Source organism: Melanerpes formicivorus, unplaced genomic scaffold (genome assembly GCF_026170545.1).
Source record: "Melanerpes formicivorus ecotype bairdi unplaced genomic scaffold, bMelFor1.0.p_v2 SCAF_21, whole genome shotgun sequence".
Taxonomy (NCBI): domain Eukaryota; kingdom Metazoa; phylum Chordata; class Aves; order Piciformes; family Picidae; genus Melanerpes; species Melanerpes formicivorus.
In genome coordinates, this window is record NW_027142373.1 from 2,470,098 (window position 1) to 2,493,708 (window position 23,611).

Below are 23,611 nucleotides of genomic sequence, written 5' to 3' on the forward strand. Positions count from 1 at the left end.
GAGAAATAAATAACTAAGCTCGGAGCCTTTTTTTCTCATGCCAGTCACCAGGATGTGTTCTCCAGGTCAGAGCCATTTAAGGGAAGGAGCAGGAGGAGAACATCTTCATTTCCTTGCTGTCAGATGGCTACAGAAATGGGAAAGCTGTTTGTGCCCTGTGGGGGTTTAAAACCAAGAAACCCAAGTGCCCCCTTCCCCCCCAGTAAAAACCACCCCACCCTGCCTGTGAAATGCTGGTTGGGAGCCTTGAAATAAAAACGACTCTGTAATTAATTGCCTTCCAGAAGGAGTTTCCTCTACAAAGTAATTAACAAAAGATAATTTTTCTGTTTAAGAAAAGGTTTTAACAAGTGAATAAAAACCAATGCAAAGCTGGCTTGATATTAAACTACTTCTGCCTGATGATTGCAGGGCACAGCTGAGAGCCTAACGGCCTGGGTAGGAAAACAGGGGGACAAGAATCTCCTCAGCCCAGCTAGAATCAGTTCAGCATTGAAAAATAACAACAACAAAAAGGCAAAGGCAGAGTCAAGCAACAAACAGTAGCAGTGGCTCTGTGCTGTGTGTGGAAGGGTTGTTATGATCCAGCTGCCAGCTTGCATTGTGCTCATCTCAATTAACTTAAACCTTTCACTTTAATGCATTTAAGTGACTCTGCAGAGCTGAGCACTGTTTGAAACAACAAACATTGGGGGGAAGGAAAAAGGGGAGGGGGGTTGTCTCCCAATGTGCATCTCTACCTTGCACAGATAGATTTGCACATTCAGCCTGGAGATAAGCAAGAAATTCTTGGTAGTGAGGGTGGGGAGACATTGGAACAGGTTGCCCAGGGAGGCTGTGGATGCCTCCTGCCAGGAGGGTGTTCAAAGCCAGGTTGGATGAGGCCTTGACCAACCTGGGCTGGTGGGAGGTGCCCATGGCAGGGGGTTGGAAGTGGATGAGCTTTCAGGTCCCTTTCAACCCAACCCTTTCTGTCAGTCTATGAGTTCCATCTGAAAGCGTTGCTGTGTCAGTATGAGCAGCAGAACCTCTGCTGCTGCTGCTGCATGGAAAGTAGGAGTGGCTTTTACAAAAATGAGAGGGGGAAAAAACCCAAACCAGCCTCATTTGCAAGACTTACTGAATGTAAACCTCCAGGACAAAGTGCATACAGGTGAATGATGCTGCTTTACAGTGTGTGCAGCTACAGTGATTCTTCCATCAAGAGACAGAGCATGGCTTTAATGCCTTTGTTTAGAAGCCTGATTATTGCCTGTAAGGATTGTGCCACTTTTCCACAGCCCAGGCTTTCTTGCCTAAGGTAAGAGAGGTTTACCACATTTCTGGGCTGTTAATAATCTAATCCCATGGGATTAGTAATTAATTTAGGTCGTCTGCAATTTATTTAAGAGGGAAATCCGGGAGCAAGAAGGATGCCACAGAACTGCTCAGAGAAACACAGGACAGAAAGAAACCCCAAGCTCAGGGCAGCCTCACAAGGCTGAAGCCAAGGATTAGTCAGCTCAGGGATTTTCAGAGCTTCTCCTTTGGTTGAAGAATGTGGGTTTCCAGCACCAAGCTCTCCAGATCCAGATCTGATAAGCCTGTGCATGCAGAGCACTTCGGGCTAAATTCTGCCTGACCTTTGCCAGCACCATGCCTCTGGCAAGTTCTCTGAAAACAGCCATTTGAAGTCAGGGAAATCTGGGTCATTGACTTCAACAGAAACTCTGAACAAGAAGGGGATGCTCAGCTCCTGCACCTTTCACTCCTCCCTCTGCTGCAGCTCTGCCTGGGGATGGGCTGTTTGATTCTGTGCTCATGGGTGCTCTTCTGTCTCCAGCAAAACCAGTGCCAGCTTCCAAAATCAAACAGCCTGAGCATGTAAGAACAGCTATTTCCAACTGTCTGTCTGCAGCAGGCGAGCCCAAAGTGAGAAAGGAAGAGGAATAGAAGGAAGGATCAACTTGTTTCTCCCCTTGGCACCAGCTGGGAGTTGTCCTTATTCAGAGGAAGGTCTGACTGCAGCACAGGGGCAGCTACTCCCTGACAGCTCCTCTCAGGCCAGTGCTGTCATCTGTCACCTCCTAGCTCTGAAGCACTGGCAAAGGCACCAAGCTGGGCTTTGGAGGCTGGCTAATGCTTGACAAAGTTGAGGTTGCTTTTAAAAGCAGAGCAGAACGTTTGTTCCCCAAATGTAGTCAGCACTGAGAGTAGCACTCGCTGGGTTCAAACCAGGTCAGCTGCCCAGGCAAGTCCACGCATTTTGATCTGCTGTCATGGTAGAGGCTGCCTGTAAACCTTGGCAGAGAAAATGATTCATCTTTCAACTCATGGCATATAAGCACTGGCTAGCAATACCTATTTTTCTGAGAACTTGGAATGCCTTTTGGAACCACCCCAGATTACTTCAGAGCAGTGTTCCTCTGTCATCACCCCAGAGCAGTTCCAAACCTGTCTCTCCCACATTCAATTAAACCTTAAAAAAAGACAAAACAACTCCAAACAATTAAATAAATAATGAGAAGGCAGGGGGCAGATCATGGTTCATTCAACAAGCATTTTTCCTCCTGCAAGCAGCCAGAGCAGCTCGCTCGGCTGCACACCACGTGGACAATAAACACCAATTTTTAAGTAATTCAGTGCTGCTGGTAGCAGCTTTCACTGCATGAGCCAAGCCAAAGCTGCTCCCAGAGCCTCTGCCATGGAGAAAGAGGTGGGGGACAGGCTTTGCTCCTTGCTGCTCCTCAGCCTGGCCTCCAAAAGCTGCTGCAGTTAGGGTGTGGACAGCTGAACCCTCCCTGGTGGCTTCTCTGTCATGCAACACAGCTGGAAATGGACCACTACCAGAGGCTGACCTGGGAGTGCTTCACTGTCAGGAGAAATCGGAATGAAATCAAAGGCTCAGTTTTGAGCCTTTTCAAGTTCTCTCCTCTGGCTCTTTTGTGTGCATCTCACTCAATCTTCTCAGCCACTGTTTTAGCTCTGACAGGGCTGGGGATCACTGTCAATAAACCAGGAGGTGTTTAAGGTACTGTATACCACTTGCTTTTCCAATCTGCCCTGTATCTTGACCCAAAAGCCTCTTTTCCTGCACCATTTATCTGTCCTGCTACTTTTGCAATTCTGTTCTCCACGTTTAAAAGCAAACAACCCAATAGAGGAGCTCCATAACACTGGCAGTCCAGCTGTGGCCAGATGTATACCTGATCAGAGGTTTTGCTCAGGTTTGAGATTTCTCTCAGTGCTGGCTCCTACTGAGCCCTGGGGCAGGAGATGGCCAGAGTGAGATATTTAACTACACATGGGGCTGTAGATGCCAAGCTGATTGTGATCTCCCTGCCTTCCAGCACAGGAGCAGGGGTGGTTCCATCTCCCAGCAGTGATACTGATGCTGAGCCTTCACTACTGCACAGCCCTCCTGGCACACTTGCACTGAACCAACCTTCACCTGTATTTATGGAGAAAACACAAGCAGCACCCCTGTGAGATAATGGTTAGAGGGATGCCTCAAGCAAAACATTCACTCACACTTTCCGCATGGGGAGGAGAACTTTGAATCTTACTTCCAGGAGGTTATTTAAAAGCAAAATTCCCAATCACCATTACAAACTATGGAAATGCAATGAGGAAGAGAATGGGATCTGGAGCAAAACAGTGAAAAAACCCCAAACCTTTATTAGGAACGACGCCTGTTTTATGTATGTAGTTAAAACAAGCAGTATATCCTTTGTAAAGCATAGTTGACCGGGATGGGGGGGGAGGAACAGGCTCGGGCCCTGCCCTCCCTGTGCGGGAGCCCCAGCGCCGGGACGCAGAGTCTCAGCGCACCGGCTTCGACCGTAACCGAGCACACTCCGCACCGCTCACCGCCGCGGTCACAGCCTGCGGGGCAGGCGGCACCGGACCGGCACGGGGGGTCCAGAGCGAGTTCACGGGAGGTGACACGGGGGGAAACAAAACACCGGGGGCGGCGCTGGCCCGGCGAGGAGGCTAGTGCCGGAGCGTTACCACGGCGCACGCCCCGCACGGTTCCCCTCCCGGTGCCTCCTCACTCCCGCACCCGCCGCTCCCCTCCCGGTGCCTCCACTCCGCCCTTCTCCCCCCGCCACTGTCTCCCCCCAGCGGGACGCGCGCGGGGACCGGGACGGGGGGGGGGAAGCGCGCGGCCGCCCCGCGCCCTGCCATTGGCCCAAAGTAGGTCAGCCCGCGCGCTCACGTGACGGCCCTCGCGCGCCCTTCCCGCCCCGCTCCGCGTGATGGGGCCGCGCGCGGGAGGGGCTGAGGCGGCGGCCGGCAGGGTGCGGGAGCGACAGAGGCCCGTGGCCGTGGCCGTGGCCGTGGCCGTGGCCGTGGCCGTGGCCGTGGCCGTGGCCGTGGCCGTGGCCGTGGCCGTGGCCGTGGCCGTGGCCGAGGCCGAGGCCGAGCCTTCCGCAGCCCCACAGAGCAGCGAGCGGGGAGGAGGCGTCAGGCCCGGGGTGACGTGGTCCCTGTCAAGCGTTAGCAACTCGGACGGTGCCGCCGTCATCCCTCTGCAGGTGTCGGAGCGTTGGCCCCTACTGCCAACGGGGAGCCGGGCGGGAAGAGCCCAGCAGGCCAGGCCAGGTCGTGCTGGCACAGCAGCCGTTCCCGCCCGCAGCAGCTGGGCAGGCGACAGGGTTGCGGGGAGCACTGTGTGTGCCTGCTCGTAAGACTCCACAGAATAGCCCCGGGCTTCTCCGTGTACCGGCTGCTGTGCGCTGATGGCTGTGTGCGGGAGCGCCAGCGGCTGCACCAGCCTCGGTCCAGAGAAGGGCCACGAGGATAAGCAGGGGGCTGGAGCTCCTCTCCTGTGGGGACAGACTGAGAGACGTGGGGTTGTACAGTCTGGAGAAGAGAAGGCTCCGAGGAGACCTTACTGTGGCCTTCCAGTATCTTAAAGGGGCTACAACAAAGCTGTGGAGGGACTTTTCAGCGTGTCAGGCAGTGATAGGATTGGGGGGGGGATAGAGCTAAACTAGAAATGGGTAGATTCAGATTGGATACTAGGAAGAAATTCTTCCCCATGAGGGTGGTGAGACACTGGCACAGGTTGCCCATGGAGGTGGTGGAAGCCTCATCCCTGGAAGTTTTTGCAGCCAGGCTGGATGTGGCTGTGAGCATCCTGCTGTAGTGTAAGGTGTCCCTGCCCATGGCAGGGGGGTTGGAACTGGATGATCCTTGAGATCCCTTCCAACCCTGACCATTCTATGAATGTGTGATGGCCCCAGGGCAGTGGTCAGTGGGTGTTCCCCAGCCTGTTCTGTCTGTACAGCAGTGGGAGCTTGTGTTACCTCGCGGGTGTCTGATCCTGGTGTGCTTGGCCTGTGGGTGGAAGGACCCCTTGAAGTGTAAAGGTTTTTTGAGTCTGAGTTTGCCTCACCCCAGTTTTCTGCAGGAGGCCTGGCAAAGATATCTTTGATGTTCACTACGTTCATGGGTTCCTAATCATCTAAGGGCTGTCTTTGCTAAGGAGAAGAATTAACATTACAAATTAAAATCTTGGGAAATGGTACATTATGTGTACTTGGTTGTTTGGTTTTCTTTTTTCAAATGGGATCTTTGGGCCTTTTCTGAGCACGTTTCTGTGATGAAAACACCAGAGGCAGAAACATAAACGTTGGCTGAGAGATGTATTTTTTTCCAGCCGGGGACCAACCAAGGTATTTTCTACACAACATCTAAGTAGCTGTCACGGTCCTTTGTAAGCCATGAAATAAACATGTTGTGGGCGAATGCTCAGCTAAGGATACATGCCAACAAGTGGTGTTTCGGTTGGAGAATGCAGAAATCCAGTTTGTTTGCCATGAGTGCTCTTGCCTGTGTTAGGCTCACCTGGGGTGTAGCCTGTGGGGTCTGCCAGTGGTTGAAACAGCGTGAAGGACTTGGGGACCACCTTGGAAAAGTGCAGCCAGTTACAATGGGTAATGGGTAGGTACAGACTGGTGTGCAGCAATGACCTGGTGTTCTGACAGCCTGGCTGTTCAGCCTGAGACCTGCCTGTGTGGCAAGGCTAGAGTTAAATTACTGTGCCTGTTGTAGTGTGAGACTGAAAACAGCTCAAGCCCCATCCTTAGGTACTTTGATCAGCTTTTCTGGGTGGTCGCTGTGTGGAGAAGAGTTGTTTTGGCTTCTGACCCAGCAGATTCCCAGCTCCTGCATGTTGAGGATCCAGAGTCTGTAACTATGCAGCCCTTAGTGTCTGGTTGCTTCATTTTATTCCAGTCTTGCACAGATATACACCTAATTTATCCTATTGCACACCCAGCAGTGAGAGATTTCCTGTCTTTGTGTTGCACTGTAAATGCTGTTTCTTTCTGCTGGGTATATTTTGTCTCTGATGGTCAATAACCATCACATCCCTTCCTCATATCCCTAACTAATCTGTCACTGGTGTTTGCCAGTATCCCCATCACTTTTACACCTTCTGTGTACGTTTCTTCATTGCTTATCAGACCTCTTAAATCTTCTGTTTTGTTCTTTATACTGCATAGAAAAACATTCTGTACCATATCTGCATATGGATTGCCAATCATTGCCCTAATCCTTATGTCACTCACTTTATACCTCTGTAATTAAAGGATTTCTCTAACTAGCAATTTGGCTAGTTGGCAAGGTTGGTGTGTGCACAATCATTTAATCATCTAGTGCTTTTCTCTGGTTAGGTGACTCAAAAACGATCACATTCCTGCTTGATGCCTCTCCAGCCCTGAGCCATGCCACTTTCTGTGCCCTTAGAAGGTTCTTCCAGCCCCTTGCTCCCTGGTGCCATGTTAACTTCATGCTGTCTGTGGTTTTGGAGGGCCTGACAAGTGCCAGTTTTCAGGTTTGAGTGGTGCCAGTGCAATTTTAATGATTTAAATGTACTCTGGACTTTGATTAATTGCTTCTTTCAGCCTGATCATTTGAGTAGACACTAAGCAGTGCACATAACCACAGGCATATAAATAAGGGGAGAACATAACTGTTCAGAGCAGGCTTGTGTCCTTCAGGGACTTTTCTAAATACTGGGCACTTCATCTAGATTTCTATGCACTTAATTTATCTATTTACTTACAGTGAGCGTTTATGATCATTTATATTTGTTAATGATAAAGAACTGACTTCTGAAGAAAGAGTAAAGCTTTGCAAAAAGCCCAGCTGAGGAGCAGGCAGGTACAAATTCCTGTTGCAGGCAGGGCTGCTGAAGGTGGTCGAACGCTTGAGTGGGTAAAAAGTCAACCATCCTAAAGGAGGATCTTGGGAAGCGTAGAGGAAAGCCCCTTCCGATCCCAAACTGGGACGAGCCAGCAGGAACCCTGCTAGCGGTGATGGATCTCACCCTGGCTGACGTCCGTCACTGGCAGAGCAGCAACCTGCTTATGGAAACAGGCTGTGAGGGAGGGCTGGTGGCTCCCAAATTAACGCTTCTGAGCCCAGTAACGGCTGCTTTGGAAAACGATGAAAACCTCACCGGCCTCCGAAGCAGCTCCCTGCTGGGCTGGGCACGACCCACCGCCCCTCACACAGCGGCCCGGCCCGGCTCCCTCGGGCCGCGCTGCTTGCTGCCCTCACGCTCGGATGCACCGAGCGAGGTCAAACATTCAAGCTCATTAACATTCCTCCCGGTTACCGAGGAGACGGTTCCCCAGCGCTGCCCCCGCCGCCGGTAATGGCCTCCGGTAGCGGCTGGGGGGACCCCGCGGGGGCGGGGCGGGGGGCGGGACCGGCCGCCGCTCCTCTCCCGCCAATGGCGGCGCCGCGCCGCGCCTGACGTCAGCGCCGGCAGCGCCTGCACATGGGCGCGCGGCCGGGGCGCGCGGCGCAGAGCGGGTGGCGGTGGCGGAGGAGCTGCGCGGCCCAGGGGCCTCTCCCCGCTCCCCTGCTCCGGCGGCCTCCAGGCGCCCCTCGCCAGCGGGGCTCGGCTCGGTTCACCACCCTTGCTATCGCCTTTCTTAGCGGCGGCGCCCGCGAGAGGAAGGGGAAGGAACCGCTGCCGCGCAACTGTCCCGAGGCGAAGCCCACCATGTCGCGGCCGCTCCCGCTGAACCCCACCTTCCTACCTCCCACCTACGGGGTGCTGAAGTCCCTGCTGGAAAACCCGCTCAAGCTGCCGCTCGCTCACGAAGACGGTGAGGCTTCCCCGGGCAGCCCTCGCTCCTCCGGTCCCCTGGGGCTGGCTGTGCCCCCCGCGGGCCCCCTCGCAGCCCGGCCCTCCGAGGGTCGGCGCTCTGAAATGGCGGTCCCGGTTCCCCCCCGTCACCTCAGGGACCGCTGCCTCGCTTTCCCTTTTATTTCCCTCCCTCCGATCCCCCCAAGGCGATTAAGTAATGGGATGGTTTCGGTGAGGGCATTAGCGGGAGCGCCGGGCGCTGCCGGCCTGACCTAACGGGAGGCGCTCGCTGGGAAAAAGCCGCGGGGACGGCTCCGGCCGCCTGGAAAATAAACTAACGGGCGCGATTTGCCCCGGCGCAGCCTTCGGGCTGAGCGGTGCGGACACCGCGGCGGCTAAACCGCCTCGGCTGGAGCCGAGGTCCCGCCGCAGGCTCCCTTTGGCGTCCTGGCCGGCTCCTCCATCCTACCCGCCCGGCAGAAATCGCCCTCCCGGAGTCCTGGTCGCGTATAGCTGAAAGATATTCCAACAGTAGAAAGTTTCATCTTTTCTAGAAAGCTAAGGTAGTAGGGACGTCACTGCCCCTTATCTTTCGAACGAGTCAAGTGCACACTGCAAACAAACCCCGGGGAAGGGTCCTGCCGGGGCTTTCCGTGCCCTCAGCTTTCCGAGGCAAACTCGCTGCGAAGCCACTCTCAGGGTTTCCCGGGGTGTACAGCTAAAAAGAAAATCTTGGGAAAGCATGGTAGTTGACAGGAAGCTTTATTGGTTCCGATTCTTTCATATCTTGAAGAGAAATTAAGTATTTCCCTTCAAAAATGCGTTGAAATCACTGGGTGTTGGAGGAGCGAGTAGGAAGCAGCATTTTAACTTCAGCTTTGCTTCTACCCTTGGTTGTTTCATTAGCTGTTTTGCACTTCAAAAGACATATTCTGTCAGTCTTCACTGGTGCTGTAAATTGCTAGCTCACAGCAATGTTAAGAAGTGCTGAATTCGAGGACTACCTTCCTTAAGGACTGGCAAGAGGGGGGCTTTATGAGAAGACAATGCATAACAGGGTTGGTAGGTTTGAACTGTTCTCAGCAGAATACAGAATATCTTCCAGTGTGCTTCCACTGAAATACTCAGAAGACTTCTAAGTCTGTTGAGTACTTACTGAAGCTGACAATGAGAGCCATGCATGAATTTGGTCTGTTAACTAAAAAATAAAGTCTCAAAAGCAGGATTGGAATCCAGCAAAGGTGCATGGTTGCCGTGCCCCTGCCATTGTCTAACAAAGGGATTGCATCAAAGGAGTTGTTTTTATGAAGACTGTTCCTTTACAGCAGGAGAAATAAGCGAAGAAGTAGCTGGTGGTGTAACTGCTTAGCTCTTACATCTCTCTTATGTGTTTCGTTTAAGCATTCGGGAAAGAAAAAGACAAAGAGAAGAAGCTAGACGATGACAGCAGCAGCACCACGGTCCCTCAGTCAGCCTTCTTGGGCCCAACATTATGGGACAAGACACTGCCATACGATGGAGACACTTTCCAGTTGGAATACATGGACCTGGAAGAATTCCTCTCAGAAAATGGCATTCCACCCAGCCCAAACCAGCACGAGCATAGCCCACACCAGTCAGGTCTGCAGCAAGCTACCTCAGCATCACCTTCTGTCATGGACCTCAGCAGCAGGGCTTCTACTTCAGTCCATCCAGGCATGGTGTCGCAGAACTGCATGCAGAGCCCGGTCAGACCAGGTAAATCGGCCCTCAGAGCTCCCCAGGGGTTTTGGCATGAGCCCTGCTTCCCCCTGCAAACCTTTGCCTCTCCCTGTGGGGTTGACAGGCAACTTGGAGCCGGTAGGAGTCAAGTCACCCACCCTCCAAAAAATAAAAATCACAGCTCCAGTAACTGTTAAGTCTCTCCACTGGGTTTTTTGTTTCAATTCTGTCAGGAAGCTGTGGGAATTCTAAGGCCATGTGCCAGTCTCTTCTTGTGCAAGCAGTGGAATAGGAACGGGTGCTAAAAGAGCAGGGAGAAGGGCTCTGAAAGGGAATACTCCTCTGGCCAGTGTTTGAGGTGAGAACACAGGAATGGGCCAATAAATTCTGTTTGAACTTTTGCCCATAATCTCCTTCTCTGTTAGGCAAAGTGAAATTTGCCATGGTACAGGGGTCAGGAGCTAAATTTTGGAACTGCATTATAATCTTAGTGAAATGAACATCAGCTCTGGCCTGGGTCGATAGCTTGCATCCCGTTGTCATCTTAAGCTGATTCAGTGCATGATGCTGGTGGGAGCCTTCTATTAATTTATTAGCACTTGAGATCATCTCTTGAGTGACACTGCATGAATTCAGAGTCACTGCTCTGGCTTGACACCAGCGTGGTTGAGATCATGGTCAGTGGAACAGTGTCTGCACTGAGGTTTGGAAAACATGGAGCTTGGCTTTTTTGCCTTTTAAAAAAATCCAACAACAACAACAAAATAAAAACCAAGTGTGAGTTATTCCTTGTGCTCTTCTGCTCACACATGGTTTGCTACAGCAAAGTGTGCTCTTGGGAGCAGGAAACCACTCCTCTCCCTCCTGCTTTATCATTTGCCATGCTCAGCGTGCGAAGTCATTGTCAGAACCATCTGATAAGGAAGCAAAATAAATAAATAGAAGGACAAAAGTTGTGGAGCAGGATGAAATAAGAATGTTACAGACTTGTAAGACTTTTTTTTTTCCCCTCTCCCTCATGAAACAGGAATAAAACAGCCCCCCAAAAAAACACTCCCAAACCTGTCAGCAGCCTCCTTGGCCCCCAGTCAGAAGCGTGTGTTTAGTCACGGATTTCATTTAGTTTTACTTGGCGTGGAATTGGCTTGGGTTTGTGTTTCAGTTTCGAGGCATTGCATGGTTAACTAATAACTTGTAAAGATTTCCAAAGTTAAAATCTACTTGGAGTTGGCAAGAGCAGAGGAGAAAAACCCTTTGCTTTTCCTGAGCCCGTTTCAAAGCGGTGCCTATCTGCTACACCATCTTCTGTCGCACAGACACAGGAAGTTAAAAGCAGGGAATCTGTCCTCATTCTTTTTTTTGTTTTTTTGCCCCTCAGAGGAGCCTGGTTAGGAGCCAGGCTTTTAATGATCACCTGTCAGATTTATTTGTGATCAGCTGCCCCTGTGACTTTTCAGTTCATTGATTTTGTTTGAGTTTTTCCTGAGCTGTTTGCAGCTCGGGGTTGCAAATTTCTCTCGTTAACAACACCTCTCTGCCTTTTTTTTTTAACTGATGTACAAGAAGTCATATCTCTTGGAGCAGGATAAACCTTCTGAAGATCAGGTATTGCCCCATGCCTTAAGAATAATCCCATTTTGAGCTTAAATGTGTTCTTCAAAAGGGTCCTCATCCCATTTCTAATATTTTCCTCTGCCACCCCCTATTACAGTGAGGCACAGAATGGAGCACTATGACTTCATTTACAGGAGTCTGGCTTATTGTCAGGTTGTTGACGTTTTTATGTGCTGTCACATAAAATCTAATCTGCCAGTCTGTTCTGAAGAGATCATCTCAAGAGTTTAGCATCTGAGAGCAAGTTTTCAGTAAGGCAGTAGATACCTCAAACATTTTTAACCCAAGGAAAGCAAATCGTCGTAAGGTTCATCATAAAAAGTGCCAAGGCAAATATGCTGCTTTGAAATAGACAAGTTGGGCTTGCAGGTAAATGTTCAAGTCTTGACAGTGGAGCCTTTTGGCTGGTGTACTTTAAGACTCTTTAAAATGCATCTTTTCAACTGTGCATGAAGATAGATTATTTTAATTGGTGTGAGCGGCTGTGGCACAGCGTGCGTGACTGTTGCGGTTTGCATCGTAATAAACCCGAGAGCAGACAGCACCAAGTACACAGCCCCAGCACAAATGCATCCCCTCTCACCTGCTGTCCAGGAGAACTGATTATTTGTGAGATAGCAATGGTAAAAAGGCTTCATTGTGGCCTTTGAGTTACATCTTGTAATGGAAGCCTGCCCGAGCGTGTGGGCTCTGGCTGAAGCAAGGGTTAATCCTTCCTGCTTGTGTCGTGTCATGTGCAGCTGCTCACAGCCCTGTACCTGCGTGTCCCGTGGGCAGGGGGAGGATGCACACAGGCACGTGGAGCCCCAGGTGTGACTCATGATGGATGTGAGGTATCTTGCACCTAGAAGGTCTGTGGGAGAGCGGCTTAAGAAGATTTCATCCTGTGTGTGAAAGAAAAGCCTTAGCAGTCTTTAGAAGCTGATGGCATTGCCCAAATCTGGATTTCGATTCTATCTCTTCCAGAGATGCTGCATAGAATTGTCTGGGTTGGAAGGGACCTCCAAAGGTCATCTAGTCCAACCCCAAAAAGCTCCCTCACTGGAAATCTGCTTTGGTGCTCACCGAGAAGTGGCAGCAGGCTCAGCAAAGCTGAGCTGACCCTGACTCTTAACCTCCCCCTCCTTGGTTGTTTTTGTTTGCTTCAGAGTTTTTGGTCTTTTGCTGCTGTTGTCCTTTGGTTGGTGTTTTCCTTTGGTTTTTTTTGTTTGGTTTTTTTTCTTTTTAGAGTTTGGGGTTTGGTTTTGTTGGTTTCCTTAAAGGCAAAAACTTCCAACAGCAAAAAGGTTCTTCATAAATAAGCCTTCTGTCTTTGCAACTGGGATTGTGGGGTGGGAAAATGGCTAGGCTCACCGGTTTTATCATCTGTTCTCTGGATTCCAGCAAGGAATAAATCCAAACCCTGCTTTTCCCATGCATTTCACTTCAGGGAATATACATATGGCAGATCCTGGGTTTTGTTTGGAAGAGAAGGGGCACAGGGTCGTGGCTGTTCCAAGGCAGGAATCTGATGCATTTTTCTTCTTTGTTAATTAACCCCTCCCCCAAAAACTCCATTTTCCTGTATTGTAGCATTGCAGACCAGATATGCCCACACCTTTAAAACTTGTTTTCTCTCTTTGGGCTGGATGCTGGTTAGTTGGTTGAGATCTGTAGTGTCCCTCGTGGAAAAAGAAAATACACAACAGGTTTTCTGAATCCTGCTTTTAAAGTAACCTGGTACTGCAGTCACATCCTTGTGGTTCTTCATCTCTTGCACACCTTCTGTTGCCTTTTGCCATTGGTGATTTTGTTTGTTTGGATGTGAATCTCTGTTTCCTTGAAGGAAATTAAGTATTTGTAGCTGTTTGTATGTGAAGAGAGGTTCATATTTGGCAGGTAACTTAGTTGGTGGTTGCTTTTACCTGTCTCTTCTTGCTGTGTAGCACTTGTGTGGGTGAATGGGGCAGCTGCTGGGAAGGCTTTGGACAGAGTGAAGTTCAGAAGCATCAGCTAAGGCTGGTGGCAAACCCTAAATGAGAAGGTTTGGGAGGGTCTTTTGTGGTGTGGATCTGAATGTCGTGTTTGCCACCAAAGCCTTAGATGCAGGGTTGTGTCCCAGGGCTGCTGCTGACACGGTGGCAGCCCCAAGGACTGGGTTGTGGGAGGCTTTCAGGAACTCCCCTGCTCCTTGCCTTCCTGTGACAGTGGTTTTAAGTCTGTGTTGCTTGCATGGCTGGCTGCCTTAGACTACCTGCAAAGGATTTGTCAAAGGTTATTTAGGGAAAGAAAAATCAAAACAAACTGCAGAGATGCAGCTTTGTGCAGGATCTGCAAGCCTTCAGTTTCACTTGGAAGGAAAAAAAATTATTGAAGGGTGCTGAAAATGCCAACCATGTGTAATGTACCTACACCTCCTACACCCCTCCCAACAGCACAAAGACTTGTTTAAATCCTGTGTTAGATTTATTTAAAAGAAACTTCTTCACTGTGAAAGGGTCCCACAGCCTGGAATGGGTTCCCCAGGGGGTGGCTGAGTCCCCATCCCTGGAGGTGTTTCAAAGCCACGGAGATGTGGTGCCGAGGGCCACGGTTTAGCACCGCGCTTGGTAGACTTAGAGAACGGTTGGACTGGATGGATGATCTTGAAGCTCTTTTTTCCAACCAAAACAATTCTAAGCCTCAGCTGAGATCTTTCACCTGGAGCTCAGGCTCATTACCTTCTGCATGCACAGACACTGAGCTGTGATGATTGATACCCGGCCTGGTGGGGGTGGGTTTCACCCTTTTCTGTTGACTCTTGTTTGTGACGGGCACAGCAGCCAGCTGGGAGAGGTTTGTTCTTGCTCCATCCAGCCTCTCCAGTGCATACTGGGGATGACTTGGTGAAGGGGGCAGCCCACAGAAGGGTGTGTGTACAACACTCCCTTTATTGCAGTCTTCCTTCCCCAGTGTTTCTTAACGTGACCTCCTCTTCCAGCACAGCCTTTGTAGTGTGAAGGGCAGCATTCCCAGCAGCCAGCTCCTGCCTGGAATCCTGTCCCAAGCTTTAGTCACTGTTTACAACTAGTTACTAGGTGCTTCATGAGCCAAGCAGTGTGAGCCCCTTCTTTTAGGAGCCGAAGGACTCCACCTGCAGTGCCAAGAGGAGCTGGGAATCTCCTGACCTTTGGTCTCCCACGTGAACACATGGGAATGACCAGCTAAAGCCTCAGGCAGGCTGGTACCCAGAGCTGCTCTTCACATTGGCACTCACGTGAGGCCCTGGGTGGCTGCTGCCTGCATGACCATGTGCTTGAGGCACGTGGCTGTGCCCTGTGCAGCTGCTCGGCATGGCTCCTGCCGGAGCAGCAGGCACGCAGGGCTCCCTGCTCTGCCATCCCTGCTCTGCCATCCCTGCTCTGCCATCCCTGCTCTGCCATCCCTGCTCTGCCATCCCTGCTCTGCCATCCCTGCTCTGCCATCCCTGCTCTGCCATCCCTGCTCTGCCATCCCTGCTCTGCCATCCCTGCTCTGCCCAAGCTGCAGCCCATGGGGAAGGCTTTGCTCTGGGCTGCCACAGGCAGGCGAGTGCAGCGGGCAGCACAGCCTCCCCAAACTGCTTTCTGGATCAAAGGAAGATGCAGAATCTGTTCAGGCAAAATATTAAAAATAGCCCTGTCACATGGTAAGAGGGGGGAAAAAGTGCTGAACACAGGAATTGCTCATGCTAGGAGCAAGAACACTGCGGCTCCTTCAGGAGAGCTGATTTTAATATTCACTGTTAGATGGTGATTATTGGCTAAATAATTGCTTGACTGCATGAAAGGACTTGAAGTTAGTTCTGAGTTCAAACAGTAAACAGCATGAAACATCTTGGGTTTGAGGCTGTACTTTTAAAACATACCTGGCCTGAGTCTTCAGTTCTGTTTGGGAATGGTGCTTCCCACACAGACAGATCTACCCAAGGAAGTAAGGGCTGGCCAGTGGTAGGAAGAGGACAGAAGGAGCAAGAAGGGGATTTTTGTCCCCTTAGAATGAATTTTCAGTGGTATCTGAGTGTGGAACTTGCTGCAGTGAACTAGAGAAAGTACAGTGTCCCTCTCAGAGCCTTGCTTCCCATCTCAAAGCTTATTGGAGAGTGATTGAATGCTCTGTAGTGCAGTGATTTGATTTTTAGGAAGCAAGTACACCCTGAAGCCTTTCATAAAACAATGTTAGAGTTATGAGAGAAGGCCATCAAGAGATGTGTGTGAAGAAGACATTGATACTGCATGATTAGATGAAGCCACTAGGGAACACATTAAATTGTTCAATCTCTCCATGTTTACACGGCAGCAGGTTGGCAGTGGTGGGAGCTAGCGGTGGCCAGATTCTGCCCAATTAATCTCGGCAGTGAGTACTTTGCTCCTCATGCGGTCTTTCTGAGTTCAGTACTGCTCAGCAGGCAAGCAGCTTGTTGACTGCTCTCCATCAGCTCCTAGGTGGAGCAGCAAAATGTCACCATTCACTCTCCTGTCATTCATCTTTCGGGGCTTTTATTTTTTAAGGAGGGGGTAACAGCCCTTGGTGTGCCAGTGGAGTTTCCTTGGGGTGAAAGGGTGTAGTCATCATCAGCAAAGAGAACTCCAGAGCACTATGAAAGCAGGAGCTGGCTTGGCTGGCTGTACACCATAGAGCTGTTCAGTATTTCTGTCACACAAGCTTGATGCTAAGTTGCCTCTTCTTTGGTAACAAATAAAATCCACATTCAGTATTTTGCCTGAGTTCCACAGCAGATTGTGATGATCAGAAAAGAGCACTTCAGCTAGGGTGCATTCCAGAAAAACTGTGGTTTGATCTCTTCTGCATGAAGTAGATAATGAAGGCTCTGCAAAAAGCCCATTTACCTCAACCTGCAGTTCTGCCCTGGGAGTACAGAAAATGGGTGTGAAATGCAGGGCTGTCGAAATGAGAGCATGGCAAACAGATTGTGTAGCCTCTATCACCTCTCTTAATGAACAAATGGCATTAGCCAAGCTGCCCTTTTGTCACAGAGCTCAGTTTGGTCCTGAGAGCTTCAGAGCTGATGTGGGGAGAGCTGACACTGGTTGGGGAGGGGGCAGCTTGTGCTGCAGCTTGGCTTTGCTCCCCCTCTTTTCTGCTCAGACTCTTCACCGCACTTCAGCTCTGCATCACTGAAGTGTTACCTGTCAGCTTTCAAACGAGCACAAGTTATTGTTCAATCTCTGTGTTCTGACACACTTGAAGCTGTTGTACAGCTATGCTTCCCTGGCCCATTCTCTGAACTAAATCCTGCCAGGGCTAAATTTGGCCCAGATTTTCATTGTGCACCATCCAACACCATTGCTTAGCTGCTGATGTCGCATGCTCTTGCTTCAGGGTTCTCTGCTCCACTTGGAGAGAAACAGCCTGAGCTCTTCACCTTTCTGCTAATATTCTCCTGTTGATATTATGTGTCATGTCATAAAAACTGAGGCTCTTGAAGCTCTCTTTAGGTGTGTTTTGGTGTATAGCCTTTTGTAGGAGGAAATAAAGACTCCAAACTGCATTAGGGTCCTAGAACCCATGTGTGCTTATGAACTGGAACAGAAATCTGGGTGATTACTGAAACAAAACCTGACAGGAACCCACAGAATCCATGGATTTACATCCATTTACTGCAAGCAAGTCCTAGAGTGAACTACAGCAATAAGTCATCTGGAACAGAATCATGGAATTGTTTTGGTTGGAAAAGATGGTCTGGAGAACCTCCCCTGTGGGGCCAGGCTGAGAGAGTTGGGGCTGCGCAGCCTGGAGAAAAGAAGGCTCTTGGGAGTTCCTAGAGCAGCCTTCCAGTGCCTGACAGGGGTCTACAAAAAGGCTGGGGAGGGACTTTTGACAAGGGCTTGTAGTGGTAGGATGAGATGGAATGGATTGAAGCTTGGCAGGGCAGATTCAGACTGGAGATGAGGAAGAAATTCTTGACAGTGAGGGTGGGGAGACACTGGAACAGGTTGCCCATGGTAGTTCTGGATGCCTTCTCCCTGGAGGTGTTCAAGGCCAGGCTGGATGAGGCCTTGAGCAACCTGGGCTGGTGGGAGGTGTCCCTGCCCATGGTAGGGGGTTGGAACTGTGTGATCTTTTAAGGTCCCTTCCAACCCAATCTATGAATCATTGAGTCCAGCCATCAATTTAGCACCACCATGTCCATTAACAAAGCATCACCCTTAGGTATGTAGGTGTGTAAGCAGGGAGGCAAAAGCAAACCAGTTTGTAAAACATTTGCTGAGGACAGAGAATTGGTTTTAAAAAGAAGAGAGTTCTTTTCCAATTAGCCTTAGGGAGCTCAGCTTGCTATAAATTCTTTGTTCTGGAACATGGCTGTGGACAATAGGTCAAAGATTAAGTAATTCATTACAGAACTGGTTGGTAGTCTTGAATTTAGTAAACAAATGTCTGAACAGAGTTCTCCATCCATAGCAAGAGCCATTACTTTGGGTGGCAATGATTGGATCTTAATGGTTTCTTAAATGCTGGCAAGGCTCCCCCACTTCTGCTTAGTTCTTGTACGTGGACATTGTTGTGTTTGAGGTGACCTCCTAGCTCAGCAATCAGGGTAGAGATGAAAGCACTCAAACCAGAAATTAAATGTGGCTGCATGAGACTTGAGATTGTAAGGAGGCAAGGGAGGAAACGGTAGGTTTTATTTTGAAGTAGTGAGGGAACAATGAGGTGTAAGTTGTAAACACAAAGTGCTCTGCAGCGCTGGGTTGCAGGCAGCAATCAATACTGTTAGCACAGCCAGATGACTGAAATAATGGCACTAAAGCTGCTAAAGAGGAGTACATTACTTAAGGCTGCAGAATGTAAAACAGGCTCAGAAGGAGAGGGCTGCATTGAAAGGCAGGAGATGAGTTCAAACAATTCAGCCATCTTCCCCAACTCCCCATTTCACCCTTGGGCAGTGAGTCCTGCTCCAAACCGGGCTACGTGCTGAGCTCTGATGCTTAGTGAGTAGGAACTGGGCACTCAAACCCGTACCCTGCTCCTCCAAAACACAGAGAGGATTAAACTGCCTTCCCGGGGAGCACCCTGCAGCAATCAGCCACACCACTGCTGCCTCTCTTGGTGGAAATAGAGACGTTACTGACATCTGCGAGCCTGCAGCTGCGGCCCCGCTTGCAGCACGGGCATGTGGCCGGCTGCTGTGCGTAACTCTTGCAGCTCTGCTGCGTGCCGTGCGAGAGGAGCTTGGGGCTGTGGCTTGGGCTCTGGTTTGCTATGAAAACAATCCATATCCAGTCGTGCTAGGTATGTGTGTGGCTTCTTTCGTGCTCCTGCTTCATGATTTTTTGAAGTGTTGGCTGATTTTAACCCAAATGCGGCAAGCAGGTGGTGATCCTGAAGAATTGCATTCCTGAAATTTCACGGGAGCAGACGAGTGGATAGGCTGGGAATATGTTGCTGAGCAGGGGGAGCTGTCATGTAAATGTGCACTTTCTACATCAGAATTTACATAAGACCTTTAAAACACCTGATCTGTGTGAAATGCTTCAGGGAAAGCCGACAGCCTTGTAGACACTGTCAGATGTTGATTCACTTGGAGAAAAAAAGCTGCAAGGAACCAGGTTTGAGTGGTTTAGTGTCTGTGGGGTGAGTGGGGTACAATCTTCTTTTACACCATTGTTCTTCCTTTAAAATCCTCAGCTCCTGGAGCCTTGTGATTGTATGAGACTCAAATGTTCCTTGAAAAAAGCAGAGGGACTTTTTGCAGGGGCTTATAGTGACAGGAGGGGAGGGAATGGATTGAAGCTGGAAGAGGGCAGATGGAGACTGGAGATTATAAAGAAATTCTTGACAGTGAGGGTGGGGAGACGCTGGAACAGGTTGCCCATGGAAGCTGTGGATGCCCCCTTTCTGAAAGCATTCAAAGCCTGGCTGGATGAGGCCTTGAGCAACCTGGGCTGTTGGGAGGTGTCCCTTCCCATGGCAGGGAGGTTGGAACTGGATGATCTTCCAACACAAACCATTCTATGAATCTCTGAAAGTTATAAAACCAGCTGTAAGGTTTGTAGGCAGGACCTTGGAGGGGCTGAATCCAAGAAGTGGAACAGTGCTGACCCTCTCCAAAGTCCTGCACAGTCACTTTCCCTAAAGATGTGCTGAACTTTAGCAGCCTTGCTGTATCCTCTTCCTCCTTTGCAGCAGAAGCACCCCAGGTTTGACGCTGCCTTGTAGTCAGCCAGCTCCAAACTTGAGGGCTGTTATCTTATCACAATGATTGCAGTATCAGAGGAGGGCAGGTGTCCAAGTGACCTTGTGTGTGCCTCTTGCCATTCATTCTCCACGGCGCGTTCTGGCCGGGGCGCTGCGCACAAAGCTGCCTTTGAGGGCTCCTCTCATCAGCGTAACTTTCCACTGTGCTCCCAGGGCCCGGGCTGGAGGTTGGTTAGCAGAGAATGAGAAGCAGGGGAGAGTGAGAGTGGGCTAAAAATGCTGAGGGATCGGAGAGGAAAAGTAGGTCGTGGCAGGGTATATGCTGGGAGGAAGGCTAGGGGAGCCCAGGCTGGGGGAAGATTTGTTTTCCTATTGGCTTTTCAAAGTTGTGCAATTTAAGAATTGGATTAACCTGATCTGACTTTGTTTTTCTGCCAGATTAGATATGTTGAGTTTCTTGGCATTGTGAATGGTACAGTACATTGTGTGCTGTAAATATGGGTGTGTCAGGGTAAAGCTGCAATGACACAACACGCTCACAGCAGAGTGCAGCCTGCCTGCTGAACTCCTGCTCCCCAGCATCCCCTTCCCCCTGCCCCTCAGCACGCAGCCTTGGCAGCCCCCTCACAGCTTCCTTAGAACCTCTCTACCTTCCTGTGTTGTTTCCAGCACAACATCAAGACATTTTTGATACCCTTGGTGGCAGGGAACACTTAACCGTTTGGAAGGGCTTGTATTGATAGGACAAGGAGCAGTGGTTTGAAACTGGAGCAGGGCAGGTTTAAGTTGGACATCAGGAGGAAGTTCTGCACAGTGAGGGTGGGGAGAGACTGGAACAGGTTGCCCAGGGATGTGGTTGAGGCCCCATCCCTGGAGACACTCAAGATCAGACTTGATGTGTCCCTGGGCAGCCTGCTGTAGTTGAAGGTGTCTCTGCTGAGTGCAGGGGGGGGGTTGGACAAGATGAGCTTTGAGGCTTCTTCCTTCCAGTGCCATCTGTGACTCTGAGGCCCATTGGCTCTGGCAGTGGCACATGCCATGAAGTGTCTTCTACAAAAGCAAGCTGTAGGAAAAGCCAGTCAAGAGCTCTTCCTGCTTTCTCAGGATTAAGCTGGAGAAAGTTTACTGAGAAATGTTGCAATTTTGTATTTATTTATCTTTGCTCTGCCCTTTATTTATTTTGATTTTAAATTGTCTGAGACATTGCCTTGAGCTTAGCTTTGGAAGAGTGCAAAGCCAGATACAGATCTGCAGTAGCTGAGTGCTGAGCAGGCTGTTGTTTGGTGCACACCACAGCAGCCTGTTGATGGCAAAGGAACATTTTCACAGCACTAGAGATTTGCTCAGTGGGAGCCTTCCTTGTGTTCCATACATCCCCAGATAATTTAATTGGGTGTCTCCATTTTATGTGCTGGGCTGGGGCTCCATGGAGTAGCTCAATTCTCTTTGCTTACTGCAGAGTGAGGGTGGAGAGACTGCAGCTAGGCACCCCAAGTGTAGAAGCAGAGCCCTGGTGATCACTGCTCTGGAGAATAGTAAAGAGTGTGCAGACCTGCATACTCCTAGGTGAGCCTGCTCTGACAGGGGGGTTGGACTAGGTGATCTCCAGAGGCCCCTTCCAACCTTTACCGTTCTGTGGCTCCAGGGAGTGAAACTATGAACACCTTAGGGCACTGTTGTTTAATTCCCAGTTCACAGATTCATAAAGTGGTTTGGATTGGAAGGAACCTTCAAGATCATCCAGTTCCAACCCCCTGCCATGGGCAGGGACACCTCCCACCCGCCCAGGTTGCTCAAGGTCTCATCCAGCCTGGCCTTGAACTCTTCCAGGGAGGAAGCATCCACAACCTGAATACTCCCAACTCTCTCAGCCTATAGGGGAGGTTCTCCAGCCCTCTGAGCATCTTTGTGGCCTCCTCTGGACCCACTCTAGCAGTTCCATGTCCTCCTTGTGCTGAGGGACTTGGTGCTCCCAGTGGGGTCTTGGCCAAGCAGAGTGAAGGGGCAGAATCACCTCTCTCAATGCTGCTTTTGCTACAGCCCAGCACAGGTTAGCTTTCTGGACTGCCAGCAACCATTGCTGCTTCATGGTGAGTTTTTCATCAACAGGCACCCCAAGTCCTTCTCCTTGAGACTTCCTTGAGGTTAGTCACAAGGGACTGACCGTAGCATGGCCTTTGTTTCCCGCTGCCTAGGGGCCTACCCTCTCCTTGGTGCAGGTACGTAGACAAATGAGGCATTAATTCCCCTGCCTGTAGTGAGGATTATTTCTCTTGGAAGAGAAGAGCATAAATAATGTTAGGAGGTGAGATACCAGGATTGTGTCACGTTCCTGGCTGTCTGCTGTTACAGTGCCTTACTCTTGCTCCCACTGGCCAAAAACAACGAGGCTTGTTCATTCCAGGAGGGATTTTCTGAAGTCTGGTGGTTGAGCAACACACGCTAAGTAAAATGGGGCAGGAGGGTGACCTGAACACCTGCATCACTCAGCTCTGTGCTTAGATGTGAGAACTAGGAGAGGGTGCAGCACATAGCAAGTTAGCCCTGCACAGCTCCCTTTTGAGGGGGATAAACCACAAGCCTTCAGTTACAGATGCTGGACAGCTGTGGTTCAGCTGTCTTCGTGAAACACTTTAGCTGTTGGTGTGTCAGCACCGAAAATCAGGGCATGGTTTCTCCAGCCTCTGAGAGCTGATGCTCATGCATCTGTGGCTGCTCTCAGCAAGGTTGATCTTTCTGCTGGACTGGACTGGACCCTTTTCCTAGCTTTCTTACCTGCCCAGTTTTCTCAGTGTGACACAGCTGAGGGCCCTGTTGAAGGTCGTGGTAGCCTCTCTCCAGAAGCTGTTGTGAACACGTGCGCCACAGCCATTACCCAAGTAGAAGGAAGGAACTGGAGGTGTAACTCTCAGCTCGTGTGTGTCTCTGATTTCACCAGCTGCTGCACGTGTCTGGGTCATCCATTTGTTTCTGTTAGCAAGTAAACAAATCTCACTTTGCTGATGCACTCTCATGGCTGCTGCATCAGAGTTGCTCTTATCAGTAGCAGGGATGTACTTCAGAGGTCCTGTGTGTGGAGGCTTTGCTTTCTTCTGCTACATGTGACATGCTCTCAGGGCTCACATGCACCTCTGGTGCTGGCCAGGGATGCTGTTTGTTTGTCCCTTCCTAAGTCAGTTGCTAAAAACATTTCTTATCACTGCGATCAAGATGTAAAACCTTATCAGCAAGGCAGCTTCTAATCCCTTTAGACCCTGCACGTTTTTTGGATTGAATCCTTTGGCCAAATTCTGTCTCACTCCATGGAGGCCTCTCCCTTCTTTGAGGCTTTGAGCAGCCTGGGCTAATGGGAGGTGTCCCTGCCCATGGCAGGGGTTTAGAACTGGATGATCTTGAAGGTCCTTTCCAACCAGTTTATTCTGTGAATGTGTCTGTGTGCAGTGGTGCTAAGTGGTGGCTGTTGAAATGTGACAGCAGAATCGGAAGCACAGGGACTGTGTACCCCCATGAGCCTCATGCCCTTCCTCTAGTGGGCCACATCTTGAGTGGTCTGTGAGTACCTCTGATTTTCCTAAGTGTGGGAGTTGAAGTCAGCCAGCATTCTGCATTTTGCAGCTATGGATGGGAAGCTCTCATTTTGTGATTTAGTGATGGGAAGCTCTGATTGTGGTTGGAGAAGCCCTCCAAGATCAAGCCCAACCATCATCCCAACACCACCGTGGCCACTAAACCACGTGCCAGAGTGCCATGGCCACACATTTCTTGATCCAGTGAAGCATTTACAGTGCCTTCTCCAAACCAAGTCCTCTCAGGGTCTGCATCCCTGAAGGAGCTGATGGTGTGCACCTCAGAACCCAGGAGAAGGCCCAGTGCTGAGCACCAGTACCACTTAACACCTGGGTAAACCACAGCGCCGGCACCACCACCACCACCACCGTTTAAGCAAACCCCTTCACTAAATATTTTTGCTGCCCTTGGTTTGTTGTTTGCCACTTGCTCAGGTTCTCCCAAAGCTGCTGTGTGCAGGGTGTGAGGCTCACACTGAATTCA

At 50.2% G+C, this 23,611-nt stretch overlaps 1 protein-coding gene across 1 annotated transcript in view; it reads left to right on the forward strand.

Moving 5' to 3' along the window:
- Positions 1-7,792: 7,792 nt before the first annotated feature.
- HLF (HLF transcription factor, PAR bZIP family member) overlaps positions 7,793-23,611 on the forward strand; it is a 34,766-nt gene continuing 18,947 nt past the window's right edge. Inside the window, exons 1-2 of the mRNA XM_068151013.1 lie at positions 7,793-8,108; positions 9,491-9,826. Coding sequence (XP_068007114.1) covers positions 8,003-8,108; positions 9,491-9,826 — 442 coding nt within the window. The 5' untranslated portion in view covers positions 7,793-8,002. The remainder of the gene's footprint in view (positions 8,109-9,490; positions 9,827-23,611) is intronic.